We start from the raw sequence: 18652 nt of genomic DNA, 5'->3' as shown, positions 1-18652 counted from the left end.
CTCCACAAACCCCACCCCTGCCTAGCTGCACTCTTCAGTGCATGTCATTTGCTTTGCAATAGTTAAATTACCTCTATCAAAATTAACCTTTGGTAGTCTAAAAGAATGCTAGGCATTCCAGCTGTTTAATATCCAAACCCCTGGTGCCAAAACATACTGCTAGAAGTCATGCACTGTTTATGGATGTCATAGCTGATGCACTGGCACCTGGATGAATGGTACCGGTTTTGACTGATGCCAACCAGTTATGCTAGCGATGTTTTCATATTCCTGCACGGCATGATCCTACTACACAGCCATTGGCAGTTATTTCACATCAAACCATCGCTCACCTGCCAGCACGTCCTCTCCTCTGCTTGGCGTTAGCATGGCTGACCCATTCTGCAGTCATGGTTCTGATGTTATTCTGAGTGTCAAAATGTGTCTCTTTTATCTTGCCACAATCTATCACGTGCACCACATCATCTATGGTGATACTGAAAGACAACACAAGAGAAGTAGATCAGCAGTCTATTACTTAAAGAGAAACCGTAACCAATAATTGAACTTCATCCCAATCAGTAGCTGGTACCCCCTTTCCCACGAGAAATCTTTACCTTTTCTCAAACGGATTATCAGGGGGCTCTGTATGGCTGATATTGTGGTGAAACCCCTCCCACAGTGTGATGTCAGCACCTCACAACACTGAGGTGCTGACATCACACTGTGGGAGCCTTGTTGCATTGTGGGAAATAAAAGCGGTTTCCAACTGCCAAAAAAGCAAGCAGCAGCTAGCTCCACTAACATCACCTGTCAGCAGTAAAAATGTCACCATATGATAAAAGTCAGAATGTAAATCAGAGAGAGGAAAAATTTTACACTGAGCAAACACTGACTAAATCATTTATACATAATGATTGTAAAAATTAAGCACTTTTTTTCATTGCGTTATTTTCAATGGAGTTCTTCTAACTATCACATTGTTATGGGTGGGAAACCATCATTTAAGTCTTAAAATTTTTATTTCAGCTTATGTGTTGTACAGTAATTAAAGGACCTCTTCCGCAAAAACCTTAAAATACATGTAAACATATACAAATAAGAAGTATGTTTCTTCCAGAGTAAAATGAGCCATAAATTACTTTTCTCCTATGTTGCTGTCACTTACAGTAAGTAGTAGAAATCTGACATTACCAACAAATTTTGGACTAGCCCATCTTCTCATGGGGGGGGGGGGGGTTCTCGGGGTTTTCTTTATTTTTAAAAAGTACTTAGCGAATGGCAGTTGCTTCGTCTAACTGCCAAAAAAGTGTACAGTGAGCAGGGAGGCTGGTCAGCACCTTTGTATAAATCTTTTTCATATTACAACACAGATCCTGAATTTACTGATTAGTTAACAAAATGTTCCCTATCTAGGGGCTAAAACGTAACATTTAATAATACATTAAAAAACACCTAAGAATGCTGTCATAATTCAATCATAGTTGATTCAGTAGGTTAGGTACATAAGGAGTAGATCTCCTCCTACTTCAACTACGTAATACTAATTACAAATTACAAGAACCCCCACCATATATAAAACAACCCGACATGTTTCACTTCCTATTGGAAGCCTTATCAAGGGAAAAAGTGCAGTGCATTATGTGCATATAGTGATAAGATACATAGCAAAGTAATATAAAAAGACATTATCATTAGTAGGAAAGCGTATAGGCCTATGATAGCAGCCTAGCCGACATGGCAAAACAGCCCTTCTTTTATACTGTTCAGAAGTCACATGGGCTGGGGGTGGAGTTTACTCGTGCTTCCTCCCCTACATTCCCAATCCATAATTGGTCAAGACATCTGTCAGTCATATATTATCCAATCAGAGATGGGCTCAATACAACTACATGACCATCCAAATTAACCCTTAGAGAGAGAGATAAGCCTATAAAAAACATCATATTCAGGACCCCCCCAGTTTCTTGTCCAACTCACATTGCAAGATGGTATATTTACGTCCTCGATAAGCATGTTAAAAACCCCAATCTCCTACACGCCTATCAACTAGCGCTCCCATTGGTTCCCAGGGGTCACACGGTCCATTCTAAGTCGTCCAATGGGAGCACGACAACACCGACGTCATGCCGATAACCAATGGTGATTCGCCTGGAGGCATGCGGCCAATCAGCAGTATGCAATGCGGAAATATTTCCGCATGTACGCATGCCATAGGTCAGCGAAATGACGGCGGTATGGGGGGAGGAGGAGACCATCGCCCGACATCATACGCTGCTAATGCTTCGGCGCAAATAGCCGTATTGGGCTGATAGAGGTAAACGCCCCCCTTGCTGCCATAGCTAAAACAGCAGCAGGGGGCGTGACACCAAATTGTAAACAAATCCTACCTCCTACTTCAATACGATCCATATCCTTATAGCGTATGTTTGTTTGTGTTTACATAGTGACCAGGCAACCACATTTAGTCCAAAAAAGGAGGCTTCCTAAGTTGGAAAACTCATAAATCTTGTTAACTTAAACAAAGCAATGGTTATATTCATGCTTATTATGTCATAAACTAGGGTTCTGCAATAAATAACAACCAGAGTTTAAAGGGGGCTGTACATAATTACATATATTGGTAGGGCTAGATCTTAAACAATACAGACAAGGATAAATATACATATCCAAAAATCATCCAGGCATAACAAACATACTTTAGAGTAAAACGAGAACGTTAACAATCCTATGAAGACAGCTCTTTTCCTCCAGAGCCGGTAAGACAGAAACTTCATAGAGGAAAAAAAAGTTTGTTGAAGGTAGGTATCTCTACAAAAAGGGGGTGAAAGTAAATCACTCATTAAGACCGCCCGGAGACAAAGTGCCCATTCTATATATCCATTGGGCCTCAATTTGTGTCAATTTCTGATCAAGATTACCACCTCTTGGACCCATCCTCCATTGTTGAACAACCCAGTATTTCAGTCCCGCAGGGTTACCCTCATGACATTCCAAAAAATGCTGTGCGACGGGTGTATTACGTTTGTGTTTGATACCTCCTAGGTGCTCCAAAATACGTGTTTTCACTGCCCTGGTTGTTTCACCGATGTATATATACGGACAGGGGCATCTCAATGCATACACAACACCCTCCGTATCACAATTGTAAAAATCCCAGATGTCAAACACCCTTCCATTTCTTGGTGCCCTGAATTGTTTACACTTTTCAACATAATCACATGCCTTACAGTTTACACATCTGTACATGCCACTCAAGTCTTTACTTAGCCAGGTTTTTTTCTTCCCTTTCTGGGCTTTCTTGGCCTGTGGCAAGTAAGAGTGTGTTAATGAGTCCCCCAAATTCCTACCTCTCCTATAAGTGAATTGTGGAAAGGTTGGTAAAATCTCTTTCAGTTGTGGGTCAAGTAATAGTAAGGACCAGTGTTTCTCAATTTTTTGGACATTCTGGGATTGATTGGTGAATGTATTGATAATTCTCGTTTTTCCCTCACCTGTCTTTCCTTTTAGTCTTGGAATAAGTAGTTCTCGTTTCTTTGTATCTCTTGCTTTTTCCTCTGCTCTGAGTAAGACGCTACTTGGGTATCCCCTTGCCCGAAATCTTCTCTTAAGGTTACAACATTCGTTGTTAAAGTCCCTTTGATTCGAGCAATTTCTTTTTGCTTGTAGGAATTGTCCCATAGGGATGCCCCTCTTCAACGGTTCAGGGTGGTAACTATCCCAAGCTAGAAGGGAATTTGTGGACGTTGCTTTACGAAAAAATTTTGTATCAAGAACTTCCTCCTGGTTTTTTCGTATTTGTACATCCAGGAAGTTTAAAGTGTGCCGGTCAATTTCGTATGTAAAGAACATTCCAATTTGATTTATGTTAAGCAAGGATACAAACTCAACACATATGTCTCTGGGGCCGTCCCACAGGATGAAGACATCATCTATGAAACGGCCCCAGAAGACTACATGGGAGGTATATATCGCCAAATCCTCCCCAAATACGATGGTGTCCTCCCACCACCCGAAGAATAAATTTGCATAAGATAAATAAATCATAAATTTGCACAGCCCCTCTCCTGCAAGTAGAATTGACTTTGGAATAAGAAGTAGTTATGCGTCAATATAAATTGCAATAATTGCAATATGAAGATGGAGTGTACCCTCATATGTATACTTCTAGTTTTCAAATAATAGTCAACAGCCTGTAGACCTAGGTTATGCCCAATGTTGTTATACAGAGCTTCCACATCAAGGCTCGCCAGCCATGTGTTCTCAGTAATCTTAATGTCGCTCAACTTATTAAGCAAGTCCATTGTGTCCCTTATATACGATGGTAGAGTTTCCACGAAAGGGCGTAAGAAATAATCAATATATTTACTAGCATTTTCCATCAAACTACCATTACCCGATATTATTGGGCGTCCTGGGGGGGGGGGGGGGGGTGAGGTTCTTATGCTTAGGGAGGGCGTAGAATGTAGGTATCGTTGGGAATTTATTCAAGATTTTATCAAAGTCCTTGCTATCCAGAATACCTTTGTCCCTTGCTGACTTGAGAAACTCTTCCAGTTCTTTATGGAAGGTTATGGTGGGATTCTCCTCCAGTTTTTTTATTGCTTGCAATCTTTCAGTAGTCTTAAACACATCTCTACATAATTATCACGAGCCATGAGTACAATATTACCCCCTTTGTCTGATTTTTTTTATCACAATCTGGTCGTCCTTCAATTTTTCTAAGGCTCTTTCCTCCACCTTATTTAGATTTGACGGCTTTCTACATCCATGTGTACCAGAATTTCTAGCCAAATCCTCAAGATCTTTTACGACCACATCTAACAAGCATTGAATTGAGGGATAATTACTGATACTGGGAAAAAATTTACTTTTAGTAAGCAAGTTACTAGTTGGAATACCCAATTCCACCACCCCAGTACTATTTTCTTCAAGCAGGGAATTTAAAACATTTAGGGCCAATTCATCTCTCTCATTGGCTCTCCTATTTGTCATGGTTGGTGTATTCATAAACTTATGGATCGCCAATTTACAGGCAAAAAGGTTTACATCTTTTACTGTCTCAAATAGTATAAATCTTTTTTCATGGAATGTCGATTTATTTAGGGAATGTCTTTATATAGAATAAAGGCCACGCTGAGAATCACCCATGAAGAGAAGGACTAACCCAAAACCTGTCGGTGATGTCAGATTTCTACTACCTACTTTACCCTCTTTAGGCCAAAATGGGCTGATCTGATTCATTTTTTTCTCCGCTGTATATGCAAGCTTGGCCTTAAAGCTGCAAGGGCCATTTTAATAAAAAATAGGCTGGTCACCAGGGGGGTTTAACACCACGGTCCTCAAGAGGGTAAGTGTCCCAGAGTTAAACTGCATGAACTATTGACACTTTTCTATCCCCCCTGCTCTCAGAAGTTTTATTCTGCCAGGAAAACTTTTATGGCTCTAATTTGCTTATCAGTGATGTTTACTATATGCCTGACAAGGTACCAACAAGACAGAAGCGGTCACTTCCATGCCTAAAAATTAACTCATTCAGGCAGAAAAGTAAAACAGCCTGGTTAATAATATGTTTTGGTGCACTGTACATACACATGTTTATCTCATGTCACCTCGGGTACACTTTATAACGACCTTTGCACTCTGAAATTTAAAAAAGTGCCAAAAAGTAGGTGAAAAAGTACTATGAAAATTATTCTGAGTATTTTGTTGCTTATTGGTGGTTTAAAAGCAATTATAATGTGCAAATATCACCTAGTCCTAGGTGATACTTTTTTTTTTAATTTTTAGCTAAAACTTAGGAGAAAAAAAAGTGAATTGGATCAGGCCCAATGTGTTACACGCTAGCAATATCAGCAGAAAACACAAAAGCAATTATAACTATTAAAAAAAAATATCTAAATGGAATCCGAAGTGAAATTAAAACAAACTTGTGGGTAAGAAAAATGGAGAATATTTTGAACATCAGTTGTTCCCTTCAGTGAAAATATTATATGAAACAATGAGTAATGTCAGAGAGCGAGACTCGGTCTACTATGCCCCCTCAATGAACAATACTGTAGCAGGAATGCAGATTTCACATTTTTTATGTAAACATTGCATCTGATCCCTCCCTTCCCAACTAATATGATAGGTGGTTTCACTGATCACTAGGAAAAGCTCAGGAACAGAACTCACTGTACCTTTACATTAGTAAGGAAGCCAGTACATGAATGAACGTGATTTCATGCACTCGATACGAACACACAGCTTGCGTGGTGGGGGTCTGTTTCAGAGCAAACTACAGCGGTTCCAATACAGTTAATCCCAATGTGAGATTGCGTGACTCATGCAATAGTTTTCCCAGGCTCGTTACACTGCTCACACGGGGGAATGCTTTCTGTATTATGAACAGTAACATAAATGTCAATAGGTTACCATGCATGCCGCACATGATGTGCATCATAACTGACAGCAGCACACATAAGTGTGAAAGGGCCCTTAGACTACAAGCTCTAAAGGATGGCGACCACCTTCTCCTACAGAGTCAGTTTTTTAACGATCTCTTCGCAATTTACTTCCCTTATGTATAGACTACTTGAAGTGGTTTTAACTACTTCAGGACCACAGTGCTAAACCCCCCTAAAGACCAGGCTGTATTTTTTATTAATTGGCCACTGCAGCTTTAAAGGGGAACTGAAGTAAGAGGTATACGGAGGCTGCCATATTTATTTCCTTTTAATCAATACCAGTTGCCTGGTAGCCCTGCTGGTCTATTTCTCTGCAGTAGTATCTGAATAACACCAGAAACAAGCATGCAGCTAGTCTTGTCAGATCTGACTTTAAAGTCTGAAACACCTGATCTGCTGCATGCTTGTTCAGGGGCTATGGCTAATAGTATTAGATGCAGAGGATCAGCAGGGCTGCCAGGCAACTGGTATTGCGTAAAAAGAAATAAACATGGCAGCCTCCATATACCTCTCTCTTCAGTTCCCCTTTAAGGCCAAGCTGCAGGGCCATGCAACACAGCACACAAGTGATTTCTACCCCCCCCCCCTTTTCCCCCCACCAACAGAGCTCTCTGTTGGGGGGGGGGGGGTCTGATCACTCCACAGTTAATTTTTTTTTTTTATATAAATATTTATGTTATTTATTTTTGAATAAAAATTGCTTTTTTTAATTTCTCCTGCTCCCTCCCTCGCCCCGCCAGCCAATCAGGGTGATCAGCTGTCATAGGCTTCAGCCTATGACAGCCGATCACTCCCCAGCCTCAGGAGGGGACAGTCGTGTCACACGGCTTTCCCCCAGTACAGCGCTGCTGCCGATCGCAGCGTTCTACATGTAAATAGACGGCGATTACGTCAACAGTCTTCCGAGCAATCGCCGCTCGGAGACTGAATAGGGGGCGGAGCTCCGCCCCCGAGCAGGAGATGCGCGCGCATCTTGCGCGCGATCTCCTGCAAACTGCAGCCCCAGGACTTGACACCAATCGGCGTTAGGCAGTCCTGGGGTTGCCGCCGCGGCGACGCCCAAGGGCGTGGAGCGGTCTTAAGGTAGGTACTTAAACAACAAAACTAAGCATTAACTTAGGTAGCTCTGCTAATAACCTTCCATACTCATAGGGATAAATTGACTTATTTCTTGGGTTGCTGTTATCTGAGTAGTGGTTGGCACTTGGCACCATTATAGTAACACCACTTCCTGTTTACCTCCTAATGATGAGCATAAAACGCATATATATAATGCAAACAAAATGCACAAAAAACGCATTTGAGATTTATATGTGTGAAATGCAAACGCATTAAAACGCAAGCAAAACGTGTGAAATGCAAACGCACTCCAAATGCACATAAAAATGCGCGAACGCATATGCAGCAAAACGCAACCTTTCACAAAACGCCTAGTGTGTTCCCCAACCTGTGGGGGATGGATGGAAACCATCCTCTGATACAAAGGGTAGCACTGGATAATTTTGCTTTGCAAATAAGTGTTAACATAGGCTTACCTGGTCTCTGCAATATTAGTGGCAATGACAATCTTTCGTACCCCAGGAGGAGGAGTTTTGAAAACCTAGAGGAAAAAATATTTAAAAATCATAATTTTCTTCAGTTCTCCCCATATATAAAACAGTGCCCCCTATATTATTACAGCCTCTGCAATATACCCAGTGAGTTTGCAAATTCAACCTCTACCCTGTTACAGCTGTATCCCAATCTACTGGACATTTCCAGTTATAAAGTCAAACATACATGTATTAGGCCTTGAACGACAAAAAATTAGAAACCGAGAGCCCAATCTAACGTAGTATTATTGATGAAACTGAAAATATTGTATGAAATAAATATACTCACAAGTGCGGGTCACCTCAAAGGCAACCACTGATTAGGCTGGTGGGGAGACTTAGAACCTGACCCCACTCAGGTCTAAAAACGTCGCTCTCCGTAGATAGAAGAAGGATGGGAAAACACCCCTCCACCAAAGGGTTAACTAGATATATGGTAAACACGAGGATAACAGAGGCGCCAATCAAGGATAAAAACAATTAAACGTCTATAAGGAAGGAAGTGGGTGGACTAACCTCCCTCAGGTAAATAATGATCAGGCCAAATGAGCCGTTATAAATATAACAGTAACATTTATTAAAACAAATCTCCAAATGTGCAAAGCGTTTCACGGGCCAACATCCTGCTTCATCGGGCAATCAAGTGTGGAGAACACTAAATGGCTCACATGGCCTGATCATTATTTACCTGAGGGAGGTGAGTCCACCCACTTCCTTCCTTTTAGACGGTTTTTAATCGTTTTTATCCTTGATTGGCGCCTCTGTTATCCTCGTGTTTACCAAAGGCCTGTTTCCACTACATGGGGATTTAGTGCATGCAAAAACGCATTCCATCTGGCACTCCATGTTAATGAATTGGCATAGCCATCTAATGCCCATTTCATTTGCACAACAAAAAACTCCCAGCTTGTTGCTTCATTCTGGACACGGTGTACAACACCTCTATTAAATTTCCCTGGAACTGCCTAGGAAAACATGCACATTTTTTCAAGCAAACGGACACTGTGTCAGGAAAACTGCATGCTTTCAAATATTAGTGGAAATTGGATTTGTGTGTTTATAATCCAGTACAAAGAGAGACGGCTTTCCCATTCCCTGCCCATTTCATACGTCAGTCTGACGCTAGTAATCTCAGGCTGCCGCTTGATAATCCTATGCACACAAAAAATGCACATCCCACACTGGGGTGCACAGGAAAAGTTGATATTGGCCTACAGGTAAGGCTTTGCACTTGTTTCATTAGCATCTTTACAACTCCCCCAGTGATCAGTGACTAGAAATGTGAGCTGGTTACAAAAATTATTTAGACTTTCACATAAAATAAGCAGGAAAATCTGTCTAAAACTCTCTTGATGCTGGATTAGAAACTGAGGCCTGGAACCCACTAGAGCACCTTTTTGAGCGTTTAGTAAGCGCTTTAGATTGTTAGCGATTTATCTAAACGCGCTGCCAAAGTAAGTAAGTTCCACAGTAGCGTTTGCCATTAGCAAAATCGCTATCGAAGGACATGCAGCATTTTGGGAGCGTTTGCACTTCAATGTAAAGTATTGAAGCGCTGGCAAATCGCTTATGAATCGCTACACATAGCATGTGCAATTCTAAATAACTGCAAACTGTAAAAAAAAAAAAAAGTTATAATAAATTGAAAGGAACAATAAGAATTAAAACTGCCAATCGCTATTACAATCGCTGCCAAATAGCTTACACTTTTTAAAGATCACTACAAAAATCGCCAGAAAACGCTCATGAAATCTCTTACGAACCGCCACTTAGAAACGCTAGCAACAGCGCAAGCAATTTGCGATTTGTAGTGGATTCCAGGCCTGACACAGGCATGCCTTACTGAAGGATATAGGTTTCATTTTAAAAAGAAAATCCCTGCTTCACAGCATGCTGCACAGCACAATAGAAAAGTTTCCATCTCCTTTACTTTAGAACCAAAATCGACTTTATTCGTGTGACAGGCAATTATTTGTGGACATATGGCAATTGACATAATGCAGATATTGCAAACAACCACCACCATGCGCAGGTTTTACCATAATTTTCACCTTCTAAGACACACTTTTTCGCCACCAAAAGTGGGGGAAAAAGTCTCTGCGATTTTTGGGTCGATTGCATACATTTGCATACACGTTTACACGATCACAACCAGAAAATGCATAGAAAAGGAACATTTTTCATATGTCTTACAAGGCGAAAAAGACGGAATTTGCATAACTAATATAATAACACAATGCAGATAACCACAAAAAAATTGTGCAAAACAATCATGATATAACAAAATATGGTACAGTGTGACTGGTGAGAGTCAGCCTACGGGCGTGTGTTCATACGCTGGAGTACCAGAGGAGCTGGAAGAGACTAAGGGATAGCATTGGGGAGAGGGCTTGAGTTGAGGAGGGCAACTGCTTGGGGAAAGGTTTTTCTGTATGCCTGGAGGTTTGGTGGGGATGGACCTATAGCAGCGGCCTGAGGGAAGGAGGTTGAAGAAGTGATTTCCAGGGTGGGAGGGGACGTGTGCAATTCTGTTGACCCTGGACCTCATTCTAGATAATTGAAGGAGGTCCAGAGGGGGCAGAGGTAAACCGATCTTCTCAGCGCAATATGAGCCCTTTGTTTTACTTCATAAAAACTCTAAACCAACATAATTATACTGTCTTTATTTCATAAACACAACAGTAAATCTACTGCTTTCGTGAAGCACAAAGCCGGTGAGGTATAGCTTTTTTAGTATATGAGTAAAATGAAATGTAAGTAGTTGCTATAGGATACTGCACTTTGTGCATAGTGCTAAGCCTTAAAGAGAAACCGTGACCAAGAGTTGAACTTCATCCCAATCAGTAGCTGATATTTCCTGTTACATGAGAAATCTTTTCCTTTTCACAAATGGATCATCAGTGGGCTCTGTATGGCTGATATTGTGGTGTTGCCCCTCACACTAGAAACTGAGAGGACCATGGTCCTGGCAGTTTCTTGTCAGTGAACCTCATTGCATTGTAGGAAAAAAGCTGTTTTACTGTTCACAGCTGTTTCCAATTGCCAACACAGCAAGCAGCATCTCCTTCCACTGACATCACCTGCCAGCAGTAAAAAGGTCACCATGTGATAAATGTCAGATTGTAAATGAGGGAGAGGAAAGATTTTACAATGGGCAAACACTGACTCATTTATACATGATCAGTGCCTTTACAATGATTTTATGTGAAAACGCCCGCAAATTCGTATTAAAATTTGCGGTAAAATTCGCATACGAAAACGCATGCGAATTTCCTATTAAATACATTGAATCGCACACTGCAAGGCGGTGTGCGAATTCTGATGGCTCTGCCGTGCAGATTTTTCCTGCACACAAAACCGCACAGGATTTCTGACAAGTGGAAACAGGCCCATCCACTTGTATTGGTTATGCGAATCCGCATGCAGAAAACGCATGCAGATTCGCACAAGGTGAAATGGGCCCTTAAAGCTGAAGTATTGTGTTCTGATGAAGCAGGGGAGAGATGAGGATAAAACCTATCTTCATACAAAAAGGGTATACAGTGGAGGAAATAATTATTTGACCCTTCACTGATTTTGTAAGTTTGTCCAATGACAAAGAAATGAAAAGTCTCAGAACAGTATCATTTCAATGGTAGGTTTATTTTAACAGTGGCAGATAGCACATCAAAAGGAAAATCGAAAAAATAACCTTAAATAAAAGATAGCAACTGATTTGCATTTCATTGAGTGAAATAAGTTTTTGAACCCCTACCAACCATTAAGAGTTCTGGCTCCCACAGAGTGGTTAGACACTTCTACTCAATTAGTCACCCTCATTAAGGACACCTGTCTTAACTAGTTACCTGTATAAAAGACACCTGTCCACAGAATCAATCAATCAAGCAGACTCCAAACTCTCCAACATGGGAAAGACCAAAGAGCTGTCCAAGGATGTCAGAGACAAAATTGTAGACCTGCACAAGGCTGGAATGGGCTACAAAACCATTAGCAAGAAGCTGGGAGAGAAGGTGACAACTGTTGGTGCGATTGTTCGAAAATGAAAGGAGCACAAAATGACCATCAATCGACCTCGCTCTGGGGCTCCACGCAAGATCTCACCTTGTGGGGTGTCAATGGTTCTGAGAAAGGTGAAAAAGCATCCTAGAACTACACGGGAGGAGTTAGTGAATGACCTCAAATTAGCAGGGACCACAGTCACCAAGAATACCATTGGAAACACATTACACCGCAATGGATTAAAATCCTGCAGGGCTCGCAAGGTCCCCCTGCTCAAGAAGGCACATGTGCAGGCCCGTCTGAAGTTTGCCAATGAACACCTGAATGATTCTGTGAGTGACTGGGAGAAGGTGCTGTGGTCTGATGAGACCAAAATAGAGCTCTTTGAGCTCAACTCGCTGTGTTTGGAGGAAGGAAAATGCTGCCTATGACCCCCAAAACACCGTCCCCACCGTCAAGCATGGGGGTGGAAACATTTTGCTTTGGGGGTGTTTTTCTGCTAAGGGCACAGGACAACTTAATTGCATTAACGGGAAAATGGACGGAGCCATGTATCGTGAAATCCTGAACGACAACCTCCTTCCCTCTGCCAGGAAACTGAAAATGGGTCGTGGATGGGTGTTCCAGCACGACAATGACCCAAAACATACAGCAAAGGCAACAAAGGAGTGGCTCAAGAAGTAGTACATTAAGGTCATGGAGTGACCTAGTCAGTCTCTGGACCTTAATCCAATAGAAAACCTATGGAGGGAGCTCATACTCAGAGTTGCACAGAGACAGCCTCGAAACCTTAGGGATTTAGAGATGATCTGCAAAGAGGAGTGGACCAACATTCCTCCTAAAATGTGTGCAAACTTGGTCATCAATTACAAGAAACGTTTGACCTCTGTGCTTGCAAACAAGGGTTTTTCCACTAAGTATTAAGTCTTTATTGTTAGAGGGTTCAAAAATGTATTTCAATCAGAAATGCAAATCAGTTGCTATCTTTTATTTAAGGTTATTTTTTCGATTTTCCTTTTGATGTGCTATCTGCCACTGTTAAAATAAACCTACCATTGAAATGATACTGTTCTGAGACTTTTCATTTCTTTGTCATTGGACAAACTTACAAAATCAGTGAGGGGTCAAATAATTATTTCCTCCACTGTACAATGAGGATACTGTGCTACAACACAACAGATAAAGAGCATACCTCTGTTTGATTTACAGTCGGCATCAATGAATGCAGAGGAATAATAATAAACCGATCTGCAAAAAAGAAAATGATTTCATAAAAATAGAAATATGAAGGAGGCAACAAATACTTTTGCAGGTTCTGTACACCAGGGCAGTGGATACTCACCTGATTTAAACATGACCTGTGCCATTAGCAAGTCATGAAGGGTGCTAATAGTGTCCCATCCTGGAAGGAACACCAATATTGCACCATCCTGAAACAAGAAAAAGCTTCATAAAACCTCAAACAATTAACACAACAAGGCCAACTAAAGCAATACTTTGGTGAATAAAACAGTCATCATTTCTGTGCCCAAACTTGTAGATCACTCAACTAGTTACTTGCTTTAAAAAAGGATATCTTAGGCCTGGAACCCACTAGAAAGTGCCAAGCGCTATCGCAATCGCTAGTGGATTGTGATACTGTTTTGCAAGCAATTTTGGGAGCGATCTCCCTGCTATACAATTAATTGGAATGGAAAGGCTCCCAAAATGCTGCAAGTCCTGCGACTGTGATTTCCTTAATCGCAATCGCTCTAGTGGAATCTGTCCCATTCATTACCATTGGCAGAGCATTTAGGGAAATCGCTAGTGATTTAAAGCGCTCCCTAAACACCCAGAAAAGTCTCTAGTGGGTTCCAGGCCTCACTTTGTTTTATGAAATAAGGGAACAAAAATAAACTACTGTGCACCAGATAGCAATCTAGAATGATTGCCAATGTTGAGTCACACATTAACCACTTCCGGATTCTCGGTGCGTATATGTACGCCCCTGAATCCTGAAGTGTATTCCATGGAAACGGCCGCTCGCATGAGCGGCCGTTCCATGTCAGTTCACGGAGGGTGTCTCTGTGAACACCCTGCGAGCCGATCGGCGGCTCGCAGGGTAAATGTAAACACACGGGGAAGATCTTCCCCGGTGTTTACATGTATACGGCGCTGCTGCGCAGCAGCGCCGTAGAGGAGATCGGTGATCCCCGGCCTCTGATTGGCCGGGGATCGCCGGCATCTGATAGGCTAAAGCCTATTCCATCAGGCGCAGGACGGAAATCCGTCCTGCGCTGCTCACAGGGGAAGGGAGAGGGAGGGAAGGGGAAGGAGGCCAGGAAGCGCTGCGAAGGGGGGCTTTGAAGGGGGGTACCGGAAGCGGAAGAGACGCTATAGACGCTATAGTACGCTTACCGGCATCAGTGAAGAGGAGATCAGAGGACACAGCGCGCAGCGGGGGATTAGGTAATGTATGTCAGCCCTGCTTACACTGAATTCACGTAACAGGGAGAGAGAGGCGGGCATCCGTAGGGAGAGGGCAGCGGGCACTCAGAGCTAGAGAGACAGGGAGGCACCACAGCGGTTGGGAAGGGAGGGGTGGTTTGAGGGGAACTCTGCCCTAGGAATGTATGCCTGCTGTGCACTCTGCATACAGGGCACTAAGGGTGGGGAAGAGAGAGAGGGGTCCATAGGTGGGCAAGTTGAGAGAATCACAAGGCACACAGAAGGGAGGACACAGCTGCAGCCATACAGGGCACATGGGATCAATGTTGGGCAGGTGCTGACTGCAACTGGGGAGTTAGCTATTAACCTCTCCATTTTTCCAAGTGCAGACATTACTTCTGGTCCCCAAGTGCAGAACCATTAACCCTCCTAGTCCCCACCTGCAGCCATCAACTTTCGTGGGCCGACTTATACTTGAAACTTTGAAAAATACCAGCTTAAGTGGGTCAAATTTTGGGGTCGACTTATCTTCTAAATTCCAATATTTTAACCCCCCCCCCCATCCCAACCTCGCCCCCCTCCCCTTCCCCCGGTGTTCCCCTTCGGTGGGTCACAGGCGAACATTTATTAGGTATTATAATAACTGAGTAGACTATCTGCAGCAGTCAGTATTTACGAACAGGTCTCCCTACCAGCTGATGAGCTCATTTATCATCCAAAATTTAAGGTAGTTGGAGTTCATCCAAATCTGGGCAACGCATTCCCCCACTTCCCCAGAACTCCTTTTCTCCTTTAAGACCTTAACATTTCTTTGCCCTCCTCTGATTCCAGATATATATGCCACATTAACCATGAGTTAGCATGTGATAATTGTCTATTGTGTGTTTCTTGAACCAATTGTTCCATGTGTTCAATATATTGCATCTCTCTGTGCCAATCCGCAATAGATGGGATCTTGGTAGTTTTCCAAAATTTAGGAATCGTAAGACGAGCTGCTGATAAAAAATGTCTTTGGGGTCGACTTATACACAAGGTCGACTTGTATCCGAGTATATACGGTATGTCAGAAACATGAGTGGCTGTGAAGATGTATGTAGAGTTATAGATTGGGTATCGCTGATTTTAGCAACTCCATATGTTAAATATTGCTATTTTTTGTTTTTTCAAGATATTATGATTATGAATAAAGACGATACAAGATTCTCAAACGATGATGCGAACTTTATCCAACATAAAGAGCGCTGCAGTGAAGCCTATCTTAGTTGGGTGAATACCTAATCTGGTATGCTGAGTTTGAAAAAAAAAATTCTGTTTGACCCTTTTATTGACAATGTTTAAATGCGTCGCTCGCCACGACACATATGCGATTGGTGAACGAGAACGTGTTCCATGAGCCAATGAAAGTGCCTGTATAGGAATGATCATGGCTTCAAAGAGAAGCCAATCTTCATTTCTGTAACATTGTTCTTGTAGTCTGAGCTCTGTTCAGAGCACAAAGAATAAAATGTCTAGAGGTGAAAAAAACAAAAAACATAGTTAGCTTATGGACTCAGCTTTTTGAATATGTATGTTATGTTGATATATTACTGTTATTTTTGCAAATGAGGGCTTGTAATTATTGACTGGGTACAGAAACAAAACAAAACAAAAAAAAAAAATACACCTATATTTCAAAACAACATAATGTTGCCATACATTGCACTAGGACATAATTTAACCATTTCGGACCCAGCCGCCTAACCCCCCTTAAGGACCAGGCATTTTGCGGTGGTGGAGGGGGTCAGGCGGGTGGATCCCCTCTGTGGCTAGGCAGTGTGTCCCCCCATGGTGGCAGGTGTCCCCCCTTTCGCCAGCAGCCATCACTCACCTTCCAGGCTCCAGCGATGAGCCGCAGTAGCCCCCTCTTCTCTGGCCGGTATCTCTGCTCCTAATGCCGCTCAGTTCCGGGTCGCGGCTTGATGACATCATCAAGCCGGGACCCGGAACTGAGCGGCATTAGGAGCGGAGATGCCGGCCAGAGCAGAGGGGGGCGCCGATCGTCGCTGGAATGGCAGGGAGGTGAGTGGATCCTCTCCTTTCCCCCCCTGCCGCCGCTGTCAAAGTGATTGCTACGATCCGCCGGTGATCGTAGTGATCACGTGATCAGCAGCCATACGCGATGGCTGCTGATCACTGAGGGGAGATTTCAGCTGTCATATGACAGCTTAATCTCCCCCCCTCTGGGTGCGCACGATCGCGTCGGGAGCGGGAACGGCGGGCCCGGCGTAGATTCTATGCCGCATCAGGCTAGAACAGCCACAAGTGCGGCGTAGAATCTAATGCAGGCGGGCTGGAAAAGGTTATACGTTGTAATAACCGGGACAATTGGGCAAATACAATTTGCAGGTTTTATTTAAAGTAGCATTGTTTATTTTAAACTATAGGAGATGGTATTGGAAAAATGGTGTATTTTTTCATGTTTTCCCCTTTAAATGCATAGAAAGTAATGTAATTACTTAAAACAAATATCACCCCCCAAAAGCATAATTTGTGGTGAAAAAAAACAAGTAATAGATCATTTAGGTGTGATAAGTAGTGATAAAGTTATTGGCACATGAAAGGTAAAGGGAGGAGCGCTGAAATGGGAAAAGTGCTCTGGTCCATAAGGGGAAATACCCCCAAGTGGTGAATGGAGATGGCCCGAACCTCCGATTTTCGGTTCGCGAACCGCGAACTTCCTCAAAAGTTTGGTTCGCGCAAACTTTCGCGAACCGCAATAGACTTCAATGGGGAGGCGAACTTTGAAAACTAGAAACACTTATGCTGGCCAGAAAAGTGATGGAAAAGATGTTTCAAGGGGTCTAACATTGAGTTTTAGCATGGATGAGTGGGATAGACGCCAAAAGTCCCGGGGAAAAATCTGGATTTGACACAAAGCAGCGTTTAAGGGCAGAAATCACATTGAATGCTAAATTGCAGGCCTAAAGAGATTTAAAACATCTTGCATGTGTATATGTTACGGCCAGAACCCGAAGTGTGGCCACTTCGCGTTCTGGCCAGCCACTTCGGGTTCTGGCCGGCCAATGTGCGAAGTGGCCGCAGCGCAGCGGCCAATGTTAGAAATGTAATGTTTACACTTATTTAACGGCCGTCTCGCTGCGGCCAAATGTATTAAAAGTTGCTTAATTTCATTAAATATAGCCGGCGGCAATGTGATAGATGAAGCCGCCGGCTTTCGCACTGCCTCCTCTCCTCTTCCCCCCCCCCCCCTCTCTCCTCTCCCTGCCTCCTATACGACATACGGAGCAGCCGTGTCCCCTAGAGTCATTCGTCGCGGCAGGGGAATCCTGCCGTTCCTGCAGAGCGGGTGCTGGCAGAAGCAATGTCTGCAGCCTCCCCGCTCTGCTCTCCTGCCGCGACGAACGACTCTCCCGGCGGCTCCGTATTGTATGGAAGGCAGGGAGAGGAGAGGAGGGGGGGGGGGGGTTGGAGAGGAGGAGGAGGAGGCAGTGCGAAAGCCGGCGGCTTTATCTATCACATTGCCGCCGGCTATATTTAATTAAATTAAGCAACTTTTAATACATTTGGCCGCAACGAGACGGCTGTAAAATAAGTGTAAACATTACATTTCTAACATTGCGCTACGGCCACTTCGCACATTGGCCGGCCAGAACGCGAAGTTGCCACACTTCGGGTTCTGGCCGTAACATATACATCAATCAGGGAGTGTAAGAGTACTGCTTCACACTTGACACACCAAACTCACTGTGTAACGCACCGCAAACAGCTGTTTGTGTTGTGACGGCCATGCTGGACTGGTGCGCACCATGGCCAGAGTGCAGCAGGCCGTGGCGGTTTTCAAGCCCATATGGTCGCCGGGCTGTGGTAGCTCAATGATAGAACAACAGTGACTGTCCAGCTGATCAAATTTGGTCTGTCCACAATGAAACAACAACCTTATTATCTTGGGTGTGCACCCCCCTTCAAACACCCCCCCCCCCCCCCGGGAGCCACTCATATAGCCGGCGGTCATTGCTTCATTGTGAGACGCCAGCCCCTTCACCGCAGCAAGGTAACGATCATGAAGGGGAATTGACACATGTACATGCCTTTTGTATTGTTGCAGCTGCAGTGCAGCCAGAAGAATTAGGCAGGCATGTACACACACCAGAAAAATTGTTATAACTGATAGCAGCAGCCTTAAAAATTCAGGAATCCGCCGGGAGT

At 43.3% G+C, this 18652-nt stretch overlaps 1 protein-coding gene across 1 annotated transcript in view; it reads right to left on the bottom strand.

Annotated features, from left to right (window-relative positions):
* Positions 1-18652, bottom strand: part of DHX36 (DEAH-box helicase 36) — a 114392-nt gene that overhangs the window by 38877 nt on the left and 56863 nt on the right. The window contains exons 12-15 of the mRNA XM_068280874.1: positions 13362-13449; positions 13212-13267; positions 7964-8028; positions 333-476 (exon numbers count right to left, since the gene is read on the bottom strand). Coding sequence (XP_068136975.1) covers positions 333-476; positions 7964-8028; positions 13212-13267; positions 13362-13449 — 353 coding nt within the window. The remainder of the gene's footprint in view (positions 1-332; positions 477-7963; positions 8029-13211; positions 13268-13361; positions 13450-18652) is intronic.

This window comes from Hyperolius riggenbachi, chromosome 4 (genome assembly GCF_040937935.1).
Source record: "Hyperolius riggenbachi isolate aHypRig1 chromosome 4, aHypRig1.pri, whole genome shotgun sequence".
In the NCBI taxonomy this organism is placed as follows: Eukaryota; Metazoa; Chordata; class Amphibia; order Anura; family Hyperoliidae; genus Hyperolius; species Hyperolius riggenbachi.
Note: the sequence above shows the minus strand (reverse complement) of the source record. Positions and strands in the feature narration are given on the sequence as shown.